Genomic DNA, 21,119 nt, shown 5'->3' on the forward strand with positions numbered 1-21,119 from the left:
TCCCCAACCGGCTGCATCAGGTACTGAGCGAACCCGCATCCCGAGCCGGCTGCATCCCGCACCGGGCGGAACCGGCGGCTGCCCGGACCGAGCAGGGATCTGCATCCCGGACCGGCTGCACCAGGTACCGAGAGGAGCCGCATCTCCAGCCGGGAGCGATCCCAACCCTGGGGGAGCTGCAGCCAAGCCTGGAGGGACAAAAACCCCGATCCGGCTGTGCCTGAACCGGGAGGGATCTGAGCCCCGATCCAGCTGAACCGGGAGGGATCTGAACCCCAATCCAGCTGAGCCCGGAGGGATCCATGCCCCAAACCAGCTGTGCCTGAACGGGGAGAGATCTGAAGCCCAATCCAGCTGTGCCCAAACCGGGAGGGATCCAAACCCCGATCCAGCTGAACTGGGGGGACTCACACCCCAATCTAGCTGCGCCTGCACCGGGAGGGATCTGAGCCCCGATCCGGCTGAAGCGGTAGGGATCGGAACCCCAACCCGGCTGAGGCTGAACCTGGAGGGATTCACACCCCAAACAGCCCTGCCATGGCCAGGCTCCCTGCTCCAGCTGCACCCGGACATGGCAGGGACCTGCACCCCAAAGCCACCGCTCCCTGAACCAGACCGGCCCTGCACCCCAAACCTGTCCCACCCTGAGCCAGCAGAGCCCTGAGCCAGCCTTGGCCCCAAACCTGCTGCTCCCAGTCTGGGAGGTACCCATGCCCTGCAGCAGCCCTGCACCCCAGAGCGGCTGAGCCAGGAGGGCTGGAACCCCAAACTGGCTGTGCCTTTGCACCCCAGACCAGGAGGGATCTGAACCCTAAATTGGCTGCGTGCCCCAAATTTTCTGTGCACCGACCCTGCTGCACCCTAAACCAGGAGAAACCCGCATCCTTAACTGGCTGATCCAGAGGGACCTGCACCCCAGACTGGCTGTGTGCCCCAAATTGGCTGTGCCCCCCAAATTGGCTGTGCCCTGCTCCTGCTGCACCCTAACCCGGGAGGGACCTGCACCCCAGAGCAGCTAAACCAGAAGGGCTCGGCACCCCAAATTTGCTGTGCACTGACCCAATTGCACCCTAACCCAGGCAGGCCCTGCACCCCAAAGTGGCTGGGCTAGAAGGGCTCAGCACCCCAAATTTGCTGTGCCGCAACCCCACTGCCCCCTAACCCAGGCAGGCCCTACACCCCAAATTTGCTGTACCCCTAACCCAGGCAGCCCCACCCCAACCCCTGCCGTGCCATGGATGACTCCCCACCGCTGGAGCTGGAGCTGGAGCACCTCAACTCCTCCCTGAACGAGTCGTGGGCCAACCCGTTTGTGCAGCCGGCCTGGCAGGTGGCCCTGTGGGCAGTGGCCTACGCGCTCATCGTGGTGGTGGCCGTGGTGGGCAACGTGGTGGTGATGTGGATCATCCTGGCGCACCGCCGCATGCGCACCGTCACCAACTTCTTCCTGGTGAACCTGGCCTTCGCCGAGGCCGCCATGGCCGCGCTCAACGCCGTGGTCAACTTCAGCTACGCCGTGCACAACGAGTGGTACTTCGGCGCTGCCTACTGCCGCTTCCACAACTTCTTCCCCATCGCCGCCGTCTGCGCCAGCATCTACTCCATGACGGCCATCGCGCTGGACAGGTGGGTGACCGGGGGGGACTGGGGGCACACCTGGACAGGTGAGTGACCACTGGCTGACCGGGGTCACTGCCTGGACAAGTGAGGGACCAGGGAGGGACCTCAGGTCAGGTGAGTGATCAGGGGTCTCCCCCTGCTGAGATTTCGGGTTTGGGGTTCTTCTCCCCTCAGCTGTCTCTGCTCTGCTGCAATTATATCAAAGCTCGTTTGGGTGCTAAAAATATCCCAGCTACCCTGGTTGCAGGTGGATTTGGGAATCTTTCGGGAGTTCTGGGAGCTCCAGGAAGGCTCTGTGACCCACCTGGGGGTGCTTTTGGAGCATTCTCTGCCTTCCCAGCTGCTCTCAGATGCTTCCCTTCCCTTCCCTTCCCTTCCCTTCCCTTCCCCTTCCCTTCCCTTCCCTTCCCTTCCCTTCCCTCCCCTTCCCTTCCCTTCCCTTCCCTTCCCTTCCCTTCCCTTCCCTTCCCTTCCCTTCCCTTCCCTTCCCTTCCCTTCCCCTCAGATTCCAGCACAAAACATCCTCACCTCACAAACCCCCACCTGTGCAACACCCAGAGCCATTCCATGGATTTGGGGCTGGCTTTGGAATGTCCATGGAGCCTCTGGAGCAGCTCCTGGCTGGGGGTGTCCAGGCAAACCCAGCTGGATCCAGGAGTGCATCCAGCAGGAGAGGTCAGAGCTGGGGATTGCTGCTGGGCTGGGTGTTCCCTGCCTGGTTCCTGCCAGATTGTTGGGATCTGCCAGCACAGCCGGATCCCATGGATGCCATGATCCCATTGATCCCATGATCCAAACCTCAGGATCCCATGGATTCTGTGGTCCCATGGATGCTGTGATCCCAAGCTCAGGATCCCATGGATGCCATGATCCCATTGATCCCATGGAGCCCATGGATGCCATGAATCCCATGGATTTTGTGATCCCATGGATCCCATGAATCCCATAGATGCCATGATCCGATGGATGCCATGATACCACGGATGTCGTGATCCCATGGATTCTGTGATTCCATGGATCCCACAGATGCTGTGATCCCATGAATGCCATAATCCCATAGATTCAGTGATCCCATGGATTCCGTAATCCCAAGCTCAGGATCCCATGGATGCCATGATCCCATGGAGACCATGATCCCATGGAGCCCATGAACACCATGATCCCATGGATTCTGTGATCCCATGGATTCCATGATCCCATGGATCCCATGGAGCCCATGAATGCCATGATTCCATGGATTCTGTGATCCCATGGATGTTATGATCCTATGGATGCCATGATCCCAAGCTCAGCCAGATCTCGTGGATGCTGTGATCCCATGGATTCCATCATCTCAAGCTCATGATCCCACAGATTCTGAGATCCCAAGCTCAGGATCCCATGGATCCCACGGATTCCATGACCCCAAGCTCATCTCCCAACCCCCCTACTCCAGCACCCCCCAGCCCATCACCCCCCAGTTTCCCTCCCTCTCCCAGGAATTCGGGGCTGCAGGATTTTCCCGCCAGCTCCGGGGACAATTCCCAACTCCGGAGCAGCCTCACCTCTCCATCCCAGCATTTCGGATTTTTCCAGCACCACATTCCCGGATCCAGCCTGGCCCTGCCTGTCCCTGCTCCCTGTTCCCGGGGAATAAAGGACATTTTGGCAGGGGATCCCTGCGGGGGGAGGGAGGATGCTTTTCCTGCCCTTTGCCAGCCGCCAGCTCCACGCTGGCTCCGACATTCCCTGCGGAATATTCCCTTCCTCAGGAAGCACAGCCAGGCATGGATGAAGCTCCTGTTCCAAACAGCCCCAGGTTTGGATTTGTCACCAAATCCTCTCCCTAAAATCTGTCGGAGCAAGCACAGCTCTCCTGCAGGAATTGAGGGAATAATCGATAAAAACAGGGATATTTCCTCTCCCACAGTGCTGCTCCAGCAGGATCTTTGGGATCGGCTGGAAAAGCCTCTTCCGGGCTGGGGTGAATTCCAGGGATTGTTTTTTGGGATAATAATTTAATTTATAGCCTTCGATCCACCCCAAAATAACCGGGAAAGCAAATCCAGGCAAGCTGGAGGAAAACAGGGAGCAAAGGCAGCTCGGGGAGGCTGGGGATGGGTTATTGCAAGATTTTTGGCTGGATTTTCTGGCATTCCCAGAAAATCTTCTTGCACCTGCAGACCCTGAAGAGAGGCTCAGTCCTCCCAAAAAACTCCATGTGCTCGGAGCATCCCTTGCTCCGGAATTCCAGCCGGGAATCGGGAAGGGAACGGCGGCAGAGCAAACCCTCTGTCCCTCAGGGCATCTCCAAGGCTGGAAAAACTCCTTTTCCTGTGTCTGAGGCTGACAATGGCAGCTGAAACGCAGGAAAAGCAGGAAAACCTTGGAATTCGTTCCAGGAGCCTGAAAGGGAGGAATTGCCTGAGACGATCTGATCCGTGGGAACGGGGACAGCAGGAATTGGGAACAGCAGGGCTGGGATTTCAGGCACAGCCAGGATGGAGCTGAAATCCCACAGCCAAAAATCCACCAAAAATCAGGGAATCAGCATGGAATGTGCCTGGTATTCCCAAAGTGCTGTCTGGCAGAGCCATGGGATCGGAATGAGGGCTTGGAGGAGAGGATTGATCCCGAAAATCCCTTCCCTCCCTGCTGCCTGCAGGCAATTCCCAGGATTTCTCTGCCTGAGGACACGGAATGGCATTGGAAAGATTGGGAACAGCCGCCATGGAGATGTTGGGGACAAGTGGGGTTGGATCCGTGGAGTCAGGGAATCCTGGGATGGTTTGGGTGGGAAATCCTCAAATCCCACCCGGATCAGCTCTGCTATCCCATCCAGCCTGGCCTGGGACACTCCAGGGATCATGGGGCTCCTCTGGGAATTCCCCCATGCAATTTTTTCCAGGATCCATCACAGATTCGTGCAGGGCAAAAAGGTTTAGCTCCTTTCCCCTGGAGCTGCTCCAGCCTGGGCACGAAACAAAAACAAGCGGAAGTTGTTCCGAACACTCCGAACAAAGGCAGGAAATTCAGGATCACGGCTGGCACGGGAAAAGCTGACATGGTGCTTCCCAGCATCCCCAAGAATTCTGGGCCCAGCAGCTCCCTTGGCTCCCAAAATCTTTCCCTGTCCTTTGTTTTGGGGTCTCTCCGTGCCACAGCACATCCCAGCTTTCCCTGGGAATGGCTTCACTTGGAAAACAAGCGGAAAATCCATTTTTTCCCCCAGTTTTCCAGGAAAAGCGAGTGCCCAGCAGTGCCCAAGTGATTCCAGCCACACTCAGGATAAATCCCAACCCTGCCTTCCCTGAGCAGGGCTTTCCCTGGATCAGCCTTGGATAAACTCCCTCTTTCCCTGGGGCTTGGATTCCTTCCCCAGCATCACCACCCTCCAAAAACCTCTGGTGGAGGAGGAGTTCCCATGAGGATAAAAATCGGGAATGCAGCCCAGAGGGCAAAATCAGGCGAAAATCTTCTCCCTGATCCCAAAATTTGGGGTTAATGGAGCTAAAATTCTTCATGGGAACAAATCCCAGAGCCTGGGCAGCATCCGGGATGTGGGACACAAAAAATTCCCATTTTTCCACAGAGCTTCTCATGCTTTAGAGCAGCTGGAAAAATGATTTGGAGTGGGAATCACCTCTGGAATTCCCAGATAAAGCTGCTCATTAAAGAAATTCCCTCTCCGAGCTCCTCCAGCACTGCCAGACCAGCAAGAATCCCACTGGAATCTCCTTCATTTATTATTCATATCTTTTTAATCTACATTCCCCTTTTTATTCCCAACTGGGTTATCCAATTATATCCAATTATCCGAGGTGCTCCGAGATCCATCAGTTTGCTGGGAAGGAGCTCCAGAGGGAACATCAGGATCTGCAAACTTCCCTTCCTCCCGCAGCTCCCGAAATTCCCAATCCCACAGCCGAGACCCGCGGATATCCTCCACCCCAAATCCACGGATTTTAGCAGGAAAATCAGCTCAGGAGGCTGAAATTCCAGAATGGCCAGACCAGCTGGAGATCAGGAATATTTTCCAGCTCATTCCCTCTCCCTGATTTCCCTGGGAGGCGATTGCTGCGGGAAGAGTCCTCCGGAGAGGCCGAATTAGAGCTGTTAATTAATGCTTAATTAATGATTGACACCCTAATAGGGCGCCAGGCCAGGCTTGATTTTAACCCTGACTTAAAGGATTCCCGGGCTTTGCAGGGCTGGATTGGATCTGCTCCTGGTGCTGTGGAATTCTGGGATTTGGGATATTTGGGAATGCCGGGGGAGCGGGAGGAGTGCAGGGATTGGGGGTGGAGAAGCAAAGAAGCTTTTGGCATTCCCAAAAAATTCCAGCATTGGTGAAACATCACAAAAAATGCAGGAAGCTGCTGGAATCCCAGCAGGGAGTGTGGATTTCCCAGCTGGGTTTGGGAATCCGGGAATGGGGCTGGAGAAGGGAATGGCTTGGGAAGGAGTCACCCCAAGGCTGGTTCATACCCCTGATCCCAGTCCCTGTTCCCATGGATTAATGGGAATTAAAGCTCTCAGGATCCCCCAGATGTAAATCCAGCCTGGCAGAAAATCACAGTTCAGCCTCCCTTTTCCTCCTGGAAGAAGAGGGGTTTGGAATTCCCGAGGTGAGGAATCCAGAGCCGGGATGGATCAGGGTTTGGTGGCTCCGATGGGAGGGAAACTTTGGATTTGGCCAGGGTTTGGGTGGATTGTGGGGCTCATGAACCTGGGATAAATCCTGGAATGGTTTGGGTGGGAAGAGACTTTACAGCCCATCCTGCTGATCCCAACCATCCCATCCCATCCCATATCCCATCCCATATCCCATCCCATATCCCATCCCATATCCCATCCCATATCCCATCCCATTATCCCATCCCATCCCATCCCATCCCATTCCATATCCCATCCCATCTCTCCAGGTATTCCAAGTCCTCTTTCCATCCATCAGGAGGGATTTGGGGGCAGCACAACCCCGACCTGCCCAAGGAATGGGATTTTCCCATCCCTGACCCAAGGTTCCCCATCCCTTGTCCCTATTAACAGAGCAGCTCCGGGTTGGAGGAAGCTCCATCCCATCCATCCGTTGGGATTTTTGCTTCAATCCCATCTCCATCGGGGTGAGAACAGCAGTGCCATGTTCCTCACCCGGCAGACTCTGCATTCCCAGCTGGAATTCACAGACGGCTGCTCTGCCTCCGACATGGAATCCAATCAATTACATCCAATCTGATCAATCCCCAATCCGATCAATCCCCAATCCGATCAATCCCCAATCTGATCAATCCCCAATCCTCCTGGAATTCCAGAGCAGCCACTTCCCAGTCCTGCTCCTGGAGCTGTTTCCCAGCTCAGACTCCACGATTTCCTCAAATCCGGTGGGAAAAACACTGTGATTCCCAGGAAAAGGCTGACTGATTCCCGCTTTTCCCGCGGCAGGTACGTGGCGATCATCCACCCGCTCCGGCCGCGCCTCTCGGCCGCTGCCACCAAGGCACTGATCGGGATCATCTGGATCCTGGCCTTCCTGCTGGCGTTTCCCCAGGGATTCTTCTCCGTGACCGCCGAGCTGCCCGGGCGAGTCGTGTGCCTCGTGGAGTGGCCAGAGCCCGGCGGGGCTGCGTCCGGGAAAACGTGAGTGGGAGTGGGAATGGGAATGGGAATGGGAATGGGAATGGGAATGGGAATGGGAATGGGAAAATCCTGGGAAAAATAGCTGCATCCAGGAAACCGTGAGTGGGAATGGGAATGGGAAAATCCTGGGGAAATGAGGGGAAATGGGAGGGAAGTGGATGGAGGGAAGGTGGGAGGGAATGGGGGAAATCGTGGGGAAAATATGGGGAAATGGAAGGAGGGAGGAGGAAGGAGGAAGGAGGAAGGAGGAGAAGGAGAAGGAGAAGGAGAAGGAGAAGGAGAAGGAGAAGGAGAAGGAGAAGGAGAAGGAGAAGGAGAAGGAGAAGGAGAAGGAGAAGGAGAAGGAGAAGGAGAAGGAGAAGGAGATGAGGGAGGAAGGGAGGGAGGGAGGGAGGGAGGAGGGAAGGAGGGAAGGAGGGAAGGAGGGAAGGAGGGAAGGAAGGAGGGAAGGAAGGAAGGAAGGAAGGAAGGAAGGAAGGAAGGAAGGAAGGAAGGAAGGAAGGAAGGAAGGAAGGAAGGAAGGAAGGAAGGAAGGAAGGAAGGAAGGAAGGAAGGAAGGAAGGAAGGAAGGAAGGAAGGAAGGAAATAGCTGGGAATTGCAGAATTCCTGGGGATGGGGATTGCCCAAGGAGCACTGCCCACGGCAGCACTGTCTCCCCTGGCTCCTCCCGGAGCAAATTCCATTTCCAGGTGAGTTCTGTGCTCTCCATGACCCAAACATGGTCCTGGTGCTCCCTGCCCTCCCTGGATTCTCCTCCTCCCGGGAATCTGCCAACATTCCAAAACATTCCGTGTTTTGGCTATTTTGGGATCGATTTGCTCTGCCGCAGGAGCTGCTCACACACAACCCTTTGTGTCTCTCAAAGCCTCCTGGGGCAGAGTTATTCCTGAACAAGGAAAACCTGGATTTACCCGGAATATCCTGGGCAAGGGATAACAGAAAAAGTACTGGTTTGGGATTTATCAAGTCCAAATATCCCGAAATTCCCTCAAAAGCTCACAGCTGAAGTGTAAAAAGGGCTCAGCCAGGCTGGCAGGGCTCGGCAGGAATCCTCCCTTCCCAGGAAGGTTCCAGCTCCAGGAATTTCCAGAGGGTCTGGGAATGATTTGCTGCTTGAAACCCGAGGGAGTCAAATGTCAGAGGCTGAGGGAAAAAGGGGAGGGAGGGAATGAAAAAGGGGGAAAAGGGGGAAAAAAGGTGTTTGTGATCTCCAGCCTTGCAGAGAGAGGAGGAATTGTGGCTTTGGAATTGGGCTTGGGAATTTGGGCTCTGGAATTGTGGTGTGGAACTGGGACTGTGGAGTTCCGCTATGGAATGGAGGCTGTGGGTTTGTGCTGTGGAATTGTGGCTATTGAATCCTGCCATGGACTTCTGCTGTGGATTTGGGGTTTTGGAATTCTGCCGTGGAATTCTGCTGGATCACTCCCATGGCTTTGCCAACCGCTGATCCAAAGGAAAACACCACCATTAAATCCACAAAGGATTTGGGAGCATCCCACAGTCCCGGGCTGGGGCAGCCAGGAAAGCTGATCCCGGCAGCTCTGGAATGGCCAAATCCCAAGGAATTTGGGGACTCAGAGGAACTCGCAGCTCGGCAGCATCTCCAACCCTCGGGAATTCCCTGAACAGAGCTCGGGATGGGATTTTCCTGCCCCAAATAACTCCAGGGACAGGTGCTGGGAGCTCCATGGCCTTGGAGCAGTTATTCTGGGAATCCTGGAATTATTCTGGGTTATTCCGGGAAGGCTCTGGCTGCAGCTGCTCTGTCTGTGGCGCCGGGAGGGAAAATCCCATCCTTGTCCCAGTTCCCAGGGGGAAAACGCAAATTCCAACCCCTGGGGGGGAATTGTCTCGGAAAATACAGCCTGGGGAGCACAACCCCAGCACGCAGAGATGTTTTTTCCCTGGAAAAAAATTTGTTTTCTGCTGATAATTCCATGGGATTGGATCCAGCGGCTGCTCCAGCCATCGATCCCACTCCTGCCCCACTTCCCAGAGGGATCCCAGATCCATTCCAATCCCATTTGGGTTGTTAAAGGAAGGCAGAGGCTGCCCCAGGATCCCGAATCCTCTGTGCCAGCATTCCCGGGATTTGCCAGGGAAAAGGAGGAGGAAGCTTTGGCATCCCACAGGATCCTCCATCCTACACCAGATCCCAAATCCCCACCCTGGAGACCTTCCGGCTCATTTTGAGATGTTTCCCTAAAACATTTTGGGATGTTTTCCAAACCCCCAGCTTTCCCCGAGCGCTCTGATCCCGGAAACCCTGCAGGCAGAGCAGCGCAGGAATAATTCCAGCGCCGATCCCAAAAGAATTCCCGGAGCTGTCTGGAATGGCTCTGCAGGCCCAGACGGCTCTGGCAAGGAGGGTCTGCGCGGCTGACGTTATCCCGCAGCTCCTCCAGGCATTCCCAGGATCCTGACTTCCATGGGAACCGCGGCAAAATCCTCCTCTGGAGCCGCGGAGACGCCTCTGGAATGGCCGAAATCAAATCCAAATGGGATTAGGGCCGGGCGGGGCCGGGAAAATGAGATTGCAGGTGAACAGGAGCAGCCCCATTCCCGGCGGGAGAATTCCCGGGGCGATGAGTCAATCCCAGCTCCCGCGGAGAGGAGCGAGGGCAGCGCCGGGAGCGGCGGGGGGCTGGGATCGGCCTTGGGAAATCTTGGGATTGGAGCCCAGAAATCCATGCAGGGACCCCAAAACCTTGGGGATAGAATTCCCACTGACTTGGCGGCATTTGGGATGCTTTCCGAGGCATCAGCAGCGTTTCCGAGCTCGGTTTCCAGGGAAAAGGGGATTTTTCGGGAAGGAGATGCAGGATCAGAGCCTCCGTTCCCTCCTGGGGGATAAACCTGGAATTGTTCGATTTCCTTGGAAACCAAATTCTCTTGACAATCCTCACTGATCCACGGCATTCCCACAGCATTCCCAGAGCTCCCAGCGCATTCCCAGTGCTCTCACAGCATTCCCAGTTCTCCCAGAGCATTCCCAGAGCATTCCCAGAGCTCCCAGTGCTCCCAGGGCATTCCCAGCTCCCAGTCTGAGCCTCAAGCCTGAGCTGCCACTTCCATCCCGAGGCTCTCGGTGGATTTGGGATTTGTTTATCCCTGGGATAAACAAATAAACAAATAAACAGATCCCCAGGGCCCTGCCTGCCCTTTCCATGATCCCAGAGAATAGATCCGGAGCTGAATTCCCGTTTTGATAAATCTCCAAGGGTTTGGCTCCTTTTGGGGATCAGGGTCATGCCTGGTTCAGCCTGATCCAGGATTTCGGGAGCATCCCAGCCCCAGTGTTTGCTCTGCAGGAAAATCCTTTATTTCTCCTTAATATTCCCATCCATTCCTGAGTGAAAATCCCACATTTCTGGCAGGCTTCCAGATAAAACGTGGGAGCAGAGATCACATCCATCCCTGGGATAATCTGCGGGAGGAATGAGAGGAAAAATCTCAGCTCAGCTAAAAACCCTTCCCTCGGGAAATTCCCAGGAATTCCATCCCATCCCAGGAGATGCCAAAGGCTGGAGCAGAGCAGGGAAAATCCCCCTGGAGGAGCTCAATCCAGGTGGAAAACATTCCCAGGGGGTAAAATAACTCCCTGAAGGGGAAAATGATCCATGAGGAGGAAAATCTGCTTTTCCCCCCAGTTCCAGGAGCAGGATGAGTCTCCACGGGTTTTATTCCAGATGGGTTGGGGAGGGATCCGAAATGGGGGAACGGGAAAAGGGAGAAGATCAGGGTGAAAGCAGGGAATCCTTCTCAGCCTGAGCTCTGCAGGAATTCCCAGTGCAGGAAATGTGTGGGAATTGGGGCTGTGGGATTGAGGCTATGGAACTGTGCTGTGGGATTCTGCCATGGGACTGGGGCTGTGGAATTGTGGTGTGGAACTATGACTCTGGGATTGTGGCTGTGGAACTGTGGCTGTGGAATTTGGGCTGTGAAATTGTGGTGTGGAATTGGAGCTGTGGAATTCTGCTGTGGAATTGGGGCTGTGGACTTGGGGTTGTGGGATTGAGGCTGTGGAATTCTCCTGTGGAATTCTGCTGTGGGATTGTGGCTGTGGAATTTTGGCTGTGGGATTGTGACTGTGGGGTTGTGGTGTGGAATTTGGGCTGTGGAATTCTGCTGTGGGATTGTGGCCGCAGAACCGAGGCTATGGAATTCTGCTGTGGAATTTTGCAGGAATTGTGCCAAACCCTCTCGTTTTGAGCACAGCTCTTTCCCTCCGAGCTCCACCCTTGGGACAGGGATGGCAAAGGCATTCCTAGCACTCAGGGATGATCCCGATTTTTCCAGGTACCACTTCTGCATGACCGCTCTGCTGTACCTCCTGCCGCTGCTGGTCATCGGCTGTGCCTACGCCGCCGTCGGCCGCACGCTCTGGGCCAGCGAGATCCCCGGGGACTCCTCCGACCGCTACCACGAGCAGGTGTCGGCCAAGAGGAAGGTGAGGAATTCCGGGAATAGCTGGATCCATAATTCACATCCAATCCCAACCACGAGCAGGTGTCGGCCAAGAGGAAGGTAAGGAATTCCAGGCACTCCCAGCTGGATCCATAATCCAGGGCCAATCCCAACCACGAGCAGGTGTCGGCCAAGAGGAAGGTAAGGAATTCTGAGCAGGGATAGATCCAGGATTCACATCTAATCCCAACCATGAGCAGGCACTGGCCAAGAGGAAGGTAAGGAATTCCGGGAATAGCTGGATCCATAATTCAAATCCAATCCCAACCACGAGCAGGTCTAGGATAGGCAAAAAGTAAGGAATTCCAGGAGTTGCTGGATCTGTAATTCCCAGCTAATCCCAGCCGTGAGCAGGTGTTGGCCAAGTGGAAGGTAAGGAATTCTGAGCATGGATAGATCCAGGATTCACATCCAATCCCAACTAAGAGCAGCTGTTGGCCAAGAGAAAGGTAAGGAATTCCAGGAATGGATGGATCCAGAATTCCTGTCCAATCCCAAACACGAGCAGGTGTTGGAGAGGCAAAAGGTAAGGAATTCTAAGCGTGGATGGATCCAGAATTCACATCCAATCCTGACCACGAGCAGGTCTCAGAGAAGCAGAAGGTAAGGAATTATGGGAGTGGCTGGATCTATAATTCATGTCCAATCCTGACCACGAGCAGGTGTTGGCCAAGAGGAAGGTGAGGAATTCTGAGCACAGATAAATCCAGAACTCCTTGGTGATCACAACCATAAGCAGATGCCAGCCAAGAGGAAGGTAAGGAATTCCAAGCTTGGATAATTGATCCAGAATTCCTGCCCAATCTCCACCACGAGCAGGTGTCAGCCAAGCGGAAGGTAAGGAATTCCAGGCACTCCCAGCTGGATCCATAATCCAGGGCCAATCCCAACCACAAGCAGGTCTTGGCCAAGAGGAAGGTAAGGAATTCTGGGAGTGGCTGGATCCATAATTCATGTCCAATCCCAACCATGAGCAAGTGTCAGCCGAGGGGAAGGTAAGGCATTCTGAGCATGGATAATAGATCCAGAATTCCTGGCCAGTCCCAACCATAAGCAGGTGTTGGCTAAGCGGAAGGTAAGGAATTCTGGGAGTTGCTGGATCCATAATTCCTGGTTAATCCCAACCATGAGCAAGTCTTGGCCATGATTGGGTAATAAGGTAAGGAATTCTAGGCACGCATGGCTGGATCCAGAATTCCTGTCCAATCCCAACCAATCCCAGCCCCAAACCCTTTGTTAGGGAGGGAGCAGGTCAGGATTTGGTGCTTGAAGGTGGAGCAGAGTCCTGTGGACATCTCCTCCACAAACATGCTTTGACCAACATGTTGACCTCACGTTCCTGGCTGGAAAGGTCTCCAAGGCCAAAACGGTTGGAATGACAGATGGGTTGAAGATGGACCAGAGTCCTGTGGACTTCCCTCTCCTTCACAAAAGTGGTGGTTTAACCAAGATGTTGACCATGTGTTCCCGGTTGGAAACATTCCAGAGGGTGGAAAGACTGAGGGATGGGTTGAAGATGGAGTGGTGTCCTGTGGACATCTCCTCCACAGCTGAGGTTTCACTGAGATGTTGACCATGCATTCCCGGTTGGAAAGGCCATTCCGGAGGCTGGAATGACCACGGCTCACTCTCCCCACGTTCCCGGCTGGAAAGGCCATGCGTTCCCAGTTGGAAAGGCTGTTCCAGAGGCTGGAATGACCGCGGATTGCTCTCCCTGTGTTCCCAGTTGGAAAGACCATGAATTCCAGGTTGGAAAGGACATTCCAGGGGCTGGAATGACCACAGATTGCTCTCAAGGCCATGCATTCCCAACAGGAAAGGCCATTCCAGAGGCTGGAATGACCATAGCTCACTCTCCCCACATTCCCAGCTTGAAAGGCCATGCATTCCCAGCTGGAAAAGCCATTCCAGGGGCTGGAATGATGGCTCTCCCCACATTCCCAGCTGGAAAGGCCATTCCAGAGGCCGGAACGCCCCTGTCTCTCCCCGCAGGTGGTGAAGATGATGATCACGGTGGTTTGCACCTTCGCGCTCTGCTGGCTGCCCTACCACGTGTACTTCACGCTGCAGTACCTGCGGCCCGAGTGGTACCTGCGCAGCTCCATCCAGCAGGTCTACCTGGCCGTCATGTGGCTGGCCATGAGCTCCACCATGTACAACCCCATCATCTACTGCTGCCTCAACGACAGGTGGGACACTCGGGACGGCGGGAGTGCGGGATGGGGAGGATGGATGGGGTTGTTTCGGGGTGGTTCTGTCCTGCCCTCTGCCGCTTCCAGCAGATGTGGGGATGGCACAATCCTCGCCTGAAGTCTTTCTGAATCCCTGTGGATTTGGAGGGCAAACATCCACTTGAACAATCCTGACTCCTAACTGGGGTTTCTCTGTGGGGTTTCCATTTCTCAGTGGGTTTTCATTTCTCACTGGTTTTTCATTTCTCAGTGGAGTTTCCCATCTCTCCCTGGGGTTTCCATTTCTCAGTGGATTTTCCATTTCCCAGAGGAGTTTCTGTTTCTCTGTGGGTTTTCATTTCTCAGTGGGTTTTCCATTTCTCACTAGGTTTTCCCTCCCCTCAGTGAAAAATCCCAATTTTGTTGTGTTTAACAAAGTGAGCTTTATCTCCCCCTTCCTTTGGCCATATCCATGTCTTTCCCCATCCCTTTGGTCCTCTCCATGTCCTTCTCCCTTGGCCATCTCCATCCCATTCTTTTGGCCACCTCCATGTCTTTCTCCATTCCTTTGGCCATGTCCATGTTTCCCCATCCATTTGACCATGTCAATGTCTTTTTCCACTCCACCTCCATGTCTTTCCTCATTCCTTTGTCCATTTCCATCCCATTCCTTCGGCCATGCCCATGTCCTTTCCCCCTCCCTTGGCCATGCCCATGTCTTTCCCCACTCCTTCATCCATCACCATCTCATTCCTTTGTCTCTCCATCCCATTCCTTCATCCATCTCCATCCCATTCTCTTGTCCATCTCCATCCCATTCCTTCATCCATCTCCACTCCATTCCTTCATCCATCTCCATCCCATTCCTTCATCCATCTCCATCCCATTCCTTCATCCATCTCCATCCCATTCCCTCTTCCATCTCCATCCCATTCCCTCTTCCATCTCCATCCCATTCCCTCTTCCATCTCCATCCCATTCCTTCATCTCCATCCCATTCCCTCTTCCATCTCCATCCCATTCGTCCATCCATCTCCATCTCATTCCTTCATCCATCTCCATCCCATTCTTTCATCCACCTCCATCCCATTCCCTCATCCACCTCCATCCCGCCCCTCTGTCTCTCCCGGCAGGTTCCGGGTGGGATTCAAGCACGTGTTCCGGTGGTGTCCGTGGGTCAGCGCCGGCGAGTACGAGGGGCTGGAGCTGCGCTCGGCGCGGTTCCTGCACACACGCAGCTCCGTGTCCAAGGTCAGCAGGATGGACACCACCACCGTGTCCTCGGCGCTCGGCGCGGCCGACGATGACCCCGACGACCCCGGCAGGGCCAAGCGCCTTTCCCTGGACATGACCTCCAACGGCTCCTCCCGCAGCGACTCCAAAACTGTCTCCGAGAGCCTCAGCTTCTACTCCAACACGCTGGCCTGAGGAGGTGGCTGTCCCCAGGGCGCCATGTCGGTGTCACCACCCCGCCTGTGCCATGCTGGCGTTTCCTGCACTGTTTTCCCATCTGTTTTCCATGGGAGAGCCCAGTGGGAAAACCTCGGGATGAGTTCTGAGTGTTCCTGATGGGGCTGGACACTGGGAATGTTGGCTGCACTGCCTCGCTGCCGGGCAGGTGGAGGGGAAGCAGGAACAGGACAGAGCCCAGTTTTTATCCAGAATTCCAACTCTTCCCTGCTCTCTGCAAGGCAGGAGGGATCTCCCAGCACATCCCATCCTGCCTTTCCCTCTCCCATCCCTCATTTCATTCTCCCCGTTGGATATCCAGGCAGATATTCAATCCTGAAATCCGGCAAAATGCTGTTTCTGGCTCCATGGGGAATCATCGGCCACAGCTCAGATCCAGAACTTTCTGTGTGGTGCTGGATCATCTCCAGCACCCCCATCCTGTGCCCCATGGGCTCCAAACCCACCCATCGGAGTGGGGCTCTCCCAAAGGATCTCCTGAAGGATGTCCCAAAGGATCTCCCAAGGGATCTTCCAAGGGATTCCCGAAGGATCTCCAGAAGGATCTCAACCACCACGAGGAATCCCTGTGATTCCCCAGAAATCCCAAGGTGGTGCCTCTTGGATGGACTCGGGAATGCTGTGCAGCTCTGGAGAAGCAGAGGCCACCCTGAAGTATTCCTCACCCTCCAGAAGTGGATTCCATCCCAAAAAACAAGGATTTGAGGGAGATCAGGAATTCTGAAGAGCCTCGTTTCACTCCAAGGGTTGAGATGATTCACTTCCACCTCCTGGATTTTGTTGCAATCAGGGAATTTCTTTTCCTTTACAAAAACCGTGAAGTTCGTGATGTGTGTGTGGATATATGGAATATTTAATATTAATATTTAATCCTGCTCTGGTGGATCATCTTCCCTGCAGCTGCTCCAACCCAGGGCTGCTCCGATGTCTGAACGCACACTCGGAGTGAGGAAAAAAGGAAACAAAATCCCAAAGGATAAACTCAGCTTGTTGCGAACAAACCCAAAAATTTTGAGGCAATTCAGGGAGAATTGGCTGCTGGTCTGAGTTCTCATTTGGGTGTGGAAATCAGGCGCCTGAAAGGATTCACTGCAGCACTGGAGAAATGAGGAATAAATGCTGGAAAAATGAGAAATAAATTATAGATAAATGAGGGAGAAATTAGGAATAAATGCTGGAGAAATGAGATATGAATGCTGGAAAAATGAGGGATAAATTATGGACAAATGAGGCATAAATTCTGGAGAAATGAGGGGTAAATGCTGGAAAAACGCTCGGTGGATTTGCACAGACCAAGGAATTGCTCATTTATCCCCAAAACCTGAAACTCAGATCCTGCTGAGCATGAAGAACTCTAGGAATAAAGCAGGGATGACTTCTGGAGCTCTCCGACTCTCCAGGCTCCAAAGTGGCTCTGGGAGGATCTGATCATCGTGGATAAATCTGGATAAATCCCATTTATCCTGGAGATAAATCCACCCCAATTCAAGCAATGACTGCGGATGGAATTCCAGGAACAGGAAGGAGGTGGATCCAGGAGCAACCCGAGGGATGCAGAAGGGGATTAACCAAAATTATCCTTTTTCCCCCCAAATCCTGCCTGGTGCCATCGGTGAGGAGCAGCTTTTCCAGCCACTCCCACCCTCCTCCCACATCCCAAACTGCCACATGCTCCACATCCTCAGCTGGGATCTGGAATGGGATTTTTCCTGCTGAAATTCCCCCTTTTTCCTGTTCCGATCACCTTAACACACATTCCGGTGTCGCTGCCTCCCAAATCCTGGAGGAAGGGAATATGGTGATACTGCCAGGGTTTGATTTGGCAAAATCCCAGAGGAATGGGTGACACCGAGGGTTTGGGGAAAGTTTGGAATGGGAAACCTTTGGAATGGGAAGCCAAATCCCAAGTCCCTTCCAGCCACCATCCCAAACCCGCAATGCCCATAAAACCAAAATGGTCAAGAGGGGTAAAAAGAAGAGCACAGATTGGCTCCATAAACCCCAAAGCTGAGAGTTTGGGTTGTGTTGGAAGCCAGAATTCCCCAAAAAAAGGGAAATATAAATACATGTGTGCATAGGGATATAAATAACCACAGTGCCCTTCTGCCCTCCGCGTTTGTGCCTCGGGATTGCCGGGATCAGACGGGCAGGGAATGACAGGAGTCTGCTCCAAGGAATGCTCAGCAGAACCAGGATAACCCCGGGGAATGAGCAGAGATCCTAATCCAAGCTCAGCAGAGCCAGGATAACCTCGAGGAAGGAACAGAGATTCCAATCCAAGCTCAGCAGAACCAGGATAACCCCGGGGAATGAGCAGAGATTCCAATCCAAGCTCAGTAGGAGAACTGGGATAACCCCAGGGAAGGAGCAGAGATTCTGATCCGAATGTTCACTTGGCAGCCTGGGAAGCTCCAGGGAAAAGGAGCTCTGGAAATAAAGGGGAAAATTCCCAGTGCTGTAAATAGTGTGGATGGCGGCAGCACAGCCAGCCTGGGATGGTGGGAATGTGGGAATGTGCCATGGGATCACCCAGCAGCTGGAAAACACAAATGTTGCCTGTAAATGAGGATAATCCCCAAATCCAGGCTATCCCTTCTCCTCTCCCCATGTCAAGTTATTGGTGGAGGCAGGAGCAGGGATGAGGGTTTGGGATTTAGGATTGAGGCCATCCCAAAAGATGGGATGTTTGCTGTGTCCACACAGGGAATGGGGTTGGGTGGGAAAGGATCTTACATCCCATCCTTAAATCCCATCCATGGGCAGTGACATCTCCCACCATCCCAGGGTGCTCCAGCCTGGCCTTGGACACTCCAGGGATCCAGGGGCAGCCACAGCTTCTCTGGGAATTCCATCCCAGCCCTCCCCACCCTCATTCCTGCCCAAAATCCCATTTCAATCTCCCTTTCCCAGTGTGTCCCCATTCCCTGTGTCCTGTCCCTCCAGCCCTTGTCCCCAGTCCCTCTCCAGCTCTCCTGCAGCCCCTTTAGGCACAGGAAGGGCTCTGAGCTCTCTCTGGATCCTTCCCTTCTCCAGCTGGACATTCCCAGCTCTCCCAGCCTGGCTCCAGAGGTTCTCCAGTCCTGGAACATCCTCGGGCAGAATTGTTTTCCCCACTCTTGGAAAAGCCATGGAAAATCTCATTTTGGTGACAGAAAATCCTAAACAGAGCTGCCCCTGCCCAGAACTGGGGACAGGGAATCCAATCCCTGCTCCATTCCCATCTCCTGCACAGCTGAACCCAGAGGCTTTTCCAAGTTTTTCGAGCCCGTGGCAGATATTGGATCAGAAATTCAACTCCTTTGCCTGTTCCCTGGTGCCAGGAATGGAAACCAGCAGAGTCTGGAGAGAATCCCTGGAGCTCTGCTCCTGTCCCTTCCCCTTGGAAGCACATGGAAAACTGCCACATCCCAAATCCCAAACCCCAAATCCCAGCCTGGAGCCACCTCCTGGCCACTCAGCCTTGGGCTTTAACCTCAGCTTTGTGTCCCAAAACGCAGAAATTCCTGCAAGAATTCAAGAGGAGTCTGGAGCAGCAAATCCCAAATCCCTCCCCATCCGCACTCGGGATCTGCTCCAAACTCTGCTCCAAAATCCACCTTTTTCACCCCATTCCCCAACCCTGATTCTGTTTCGGTTCTTTTGGCAGAAATCCCCGTCGCCTTTGGAAGCCACAGCCAAGGATTTGGCGCGATTCCCATTATTTGGAGTGTTTGTCCCGGGATTGCCGCTGCACACAGCCTGCCCCGCCCATCCCGTGTTGTTATTGCTGTTTTGGGTTTCGCTGTCCCTCGGGGCTGCTCAGGGCCGAGCGTTCCGGGATTCCCGCAGGAATGACGGAGTTTGGGGCTTTTTTGGGGTTTCCGCATCCTTGCCGGAACTCAGGAGCTCCCGGGTTTTATTTATTTTTAAAATCGTCAGGTTTTATTTATTAATAAAATAATCATAACCTAAAAATCCCAACTTTTCAGCCTCCAGGACCCGCTGTGGTCCCTTCCAGCCTTCCCCATCCCGGGATTCAGGGATCTGTTATTCATCTCCCAAAAACACCACCCTGCCCCAAAATCCCAAAATAATAATGAACCCAATTGTTATAATGCACAGTGTAGTGTGGGAATGGCCTCTTTTCCTGGGGAATATCCACCCCAAATCCCATTCCTGCTGGAATTGAAATCCCACTCCTCAGGGAAACCATCCCGGAGAGAGTTGGGGTGACTCTCCCTAAAATCCCCATCCCAAACGGGATCCCAGTGAGAGGCCGGCATTTTGGGAATTCAGGAATTCAGGGATTTGGGGCGGTGTCAGCCAGAAGGAGCTTTCCGGGAAGTTCTTCCCATGGGAAATTCATCCCAAGAGAGGAAATCCAACCTCCCTTCCCCAAGTGTCTGCGCGTGGCTGTCGGGATTGTCCTTCCGTGGATTTTCGTGGATAAATGTTCCTTGGTGAGCCCTGTGGAGCCTGGTTCGTTATCCCTTCGTGAGGGGAGTGGCAGATCAAGGGTTAATTGGGAATGAGGGGTTAATGATCCCTTAATGAGGGTGTGGTGCCTCAAGAGTTAATGATCCCTTAATGAGAGGAGTGGCAGCTTAAGGGTTAATTGGGAATGAGGGGTTAATTACCCTTAATGAGGGGGGTGGGAGATGAAGGGTTAATTTGGAATGAGGGGTTAATGATCCCTTAATGAGGCAGTGGTGTCTCAAGGGTTAATTTGGAATGAGGGGTTAATTACCCTTAATGAGGCAGTGGTGTCTCAAGGGTTAATTTGGAATGAGGGGTTAATTACCCTTAATGAGGGAGTGGTGTCTCAGGGGTTAATTGGGAATGAGGGGTTAATTACCCTTGAAGAAGGAATGGCACCTCGAGGGTTAATTGGTAATGACCAGTTAATGATCCCTTAATGAGGGGAGGCTGGGTGGGAGCAGGAGGAGAGGTGGGGAAAGGTGGAAAAGCCAAAATTCCATTAAAAAGATGGAAAACGATCCTGGGGGATCCTCAGACTGATGGGTTTGCCCTGAAACTTCCCCCTGCAGGAATAGGGAAAATCCCCACAATTCCTCCCCAAAACCAGGGAGCTCATCCCTAATTCCCAACCAATCCATGGTTTCCTGTCGGTTCCGGCCGGCTGCAATCCCTGTTTTTAATTACCGCAGAATTCCCGAGGCTCCGGTAAGCTGCGGCTGTTGGTTTTCCATGAGCGATTTTATGGCGGAAAAGGGAAAGGGATGAGCGTTGGAAACACACTGTGTGCCAGCGGCTGCTCCGGCCAGCTTCCCGGGAGTGCCGGCGTGGAGCCAGCGTGGAGCAACTTCCCAGGGGATTGGGATCCCAACGGAGATGTTTCCTTTATTGGGATTGTCCCTTTTCACTTCCCAGAGGGATTGGGATCCCAACAGAGATGTTTCCTTTACTGGGATCATCCTTTTCACTTCCCAGCGGGATTGGGATCCCAGTGGAAATGTTTGATTCACTGGGATTGTCCCTTTTCACTTCCCAGAGAGATTCAGATCCCAATGGAAATGTTTCCTTTATTGGGATCATCCCTTTTTGCTTCCCAGCGGGATTGGGATCCCAACAGATCCGTTTCCTTCATTGGGATTATACCATCACCTTTCACTTCCCAGCGGGATTCAGATCCCAAAGGAGCAGTTTCTTTCATTGGGATCATCCCTTTCTGCTTCCCAGCGGGAAAGCAAATCCAAAAAGCAGGGTTTCTATTGGGATCATGCCCTTATCTTTCACTTCCCAGCAGGATTCAGATCCCCCAAAAGCCTATTTTT

The 21,119-nt window shown here is 53.7% G+C and overlaps 1 protein-coding gene and 1 long non-coding RNA gene across 2 annotated transcripts in view; both read left to right on the forward strand.

Annotated features, from left to right (window-relative positions):
• LOC146428069 (uncharacterized) overlaps positions 1–19,788 on the forward strand; it is a 59,228-nt gene extending 39,440 nt beyond the window's left edge. The window contains exon 2 of the long non-coding RNA XR_014856194.1: positions 18,393–19,788. This is a non-coding gene — a long non-coding RNA (uncharacterized LOC146428069). The remainder of the gene's footprint in view (positions 1–18,392) is intronic.
• TACR1 (tachykinin receptor 1) lies at positions 1,201–15,887 on the forward strand. Its single transcript, XM_085080470.1, has 5 exons — positions 1,201–1,626; positions 7,042–7,236; positions 11,537–11,687; positions 13,697–13,893; positions 15,009–15,887. The coding sequence occupies exons 1-5, from the start codon at positions 1,235–1,237 to the stop codon at positions 15,301–15,303; spliced, it is 1,230 nt and encodes a 409-aa protein (XP_084936596.1). The 5' UTR covers positions 1,201–1,234; the 3' UTR covers positions 15,304–15,887.
• Positions 19,789–21,119: the final 1,331 nt, after the last annotated feature.

Source organism: Lichenostomus cassidix, chromosome 22 (assembly GCF_008360975.1).
Source record: "Lichenostomus cassidix isolate B80296 chromosome 22, HeHo_3.0, whole genome shotgun sequence".
NCBI lineage: Eukaryota > Metazoa > Chordata > Aves > Passeriformes > Meliphagidae > Lichenostomus > Lichenostomus cassidix.

Coding starts and splice junctions, on each gene's coding strand:
- TACR1 (XM_085080470.1), top strand. CDS start 1,235: ATGGATGACTCCCCACCGCTGGAGCTGGAGCTGGAGCACCTCAACTCC. Junction 7,237..11,536: donor GGGGCTGCGTCCGGGAAAAC/GTGAGTGGGAGT, acceptor CGATTTTTCCAG/GTACCACTTCTGCATGACCG. Junction 11,688..13,696: donor AGGTGTCGGCCAAGAGGAAG/GTGAGGAATTCC, acceptor CTCTCCCCGCAG/GTGGTGAAGATGATGATCAC.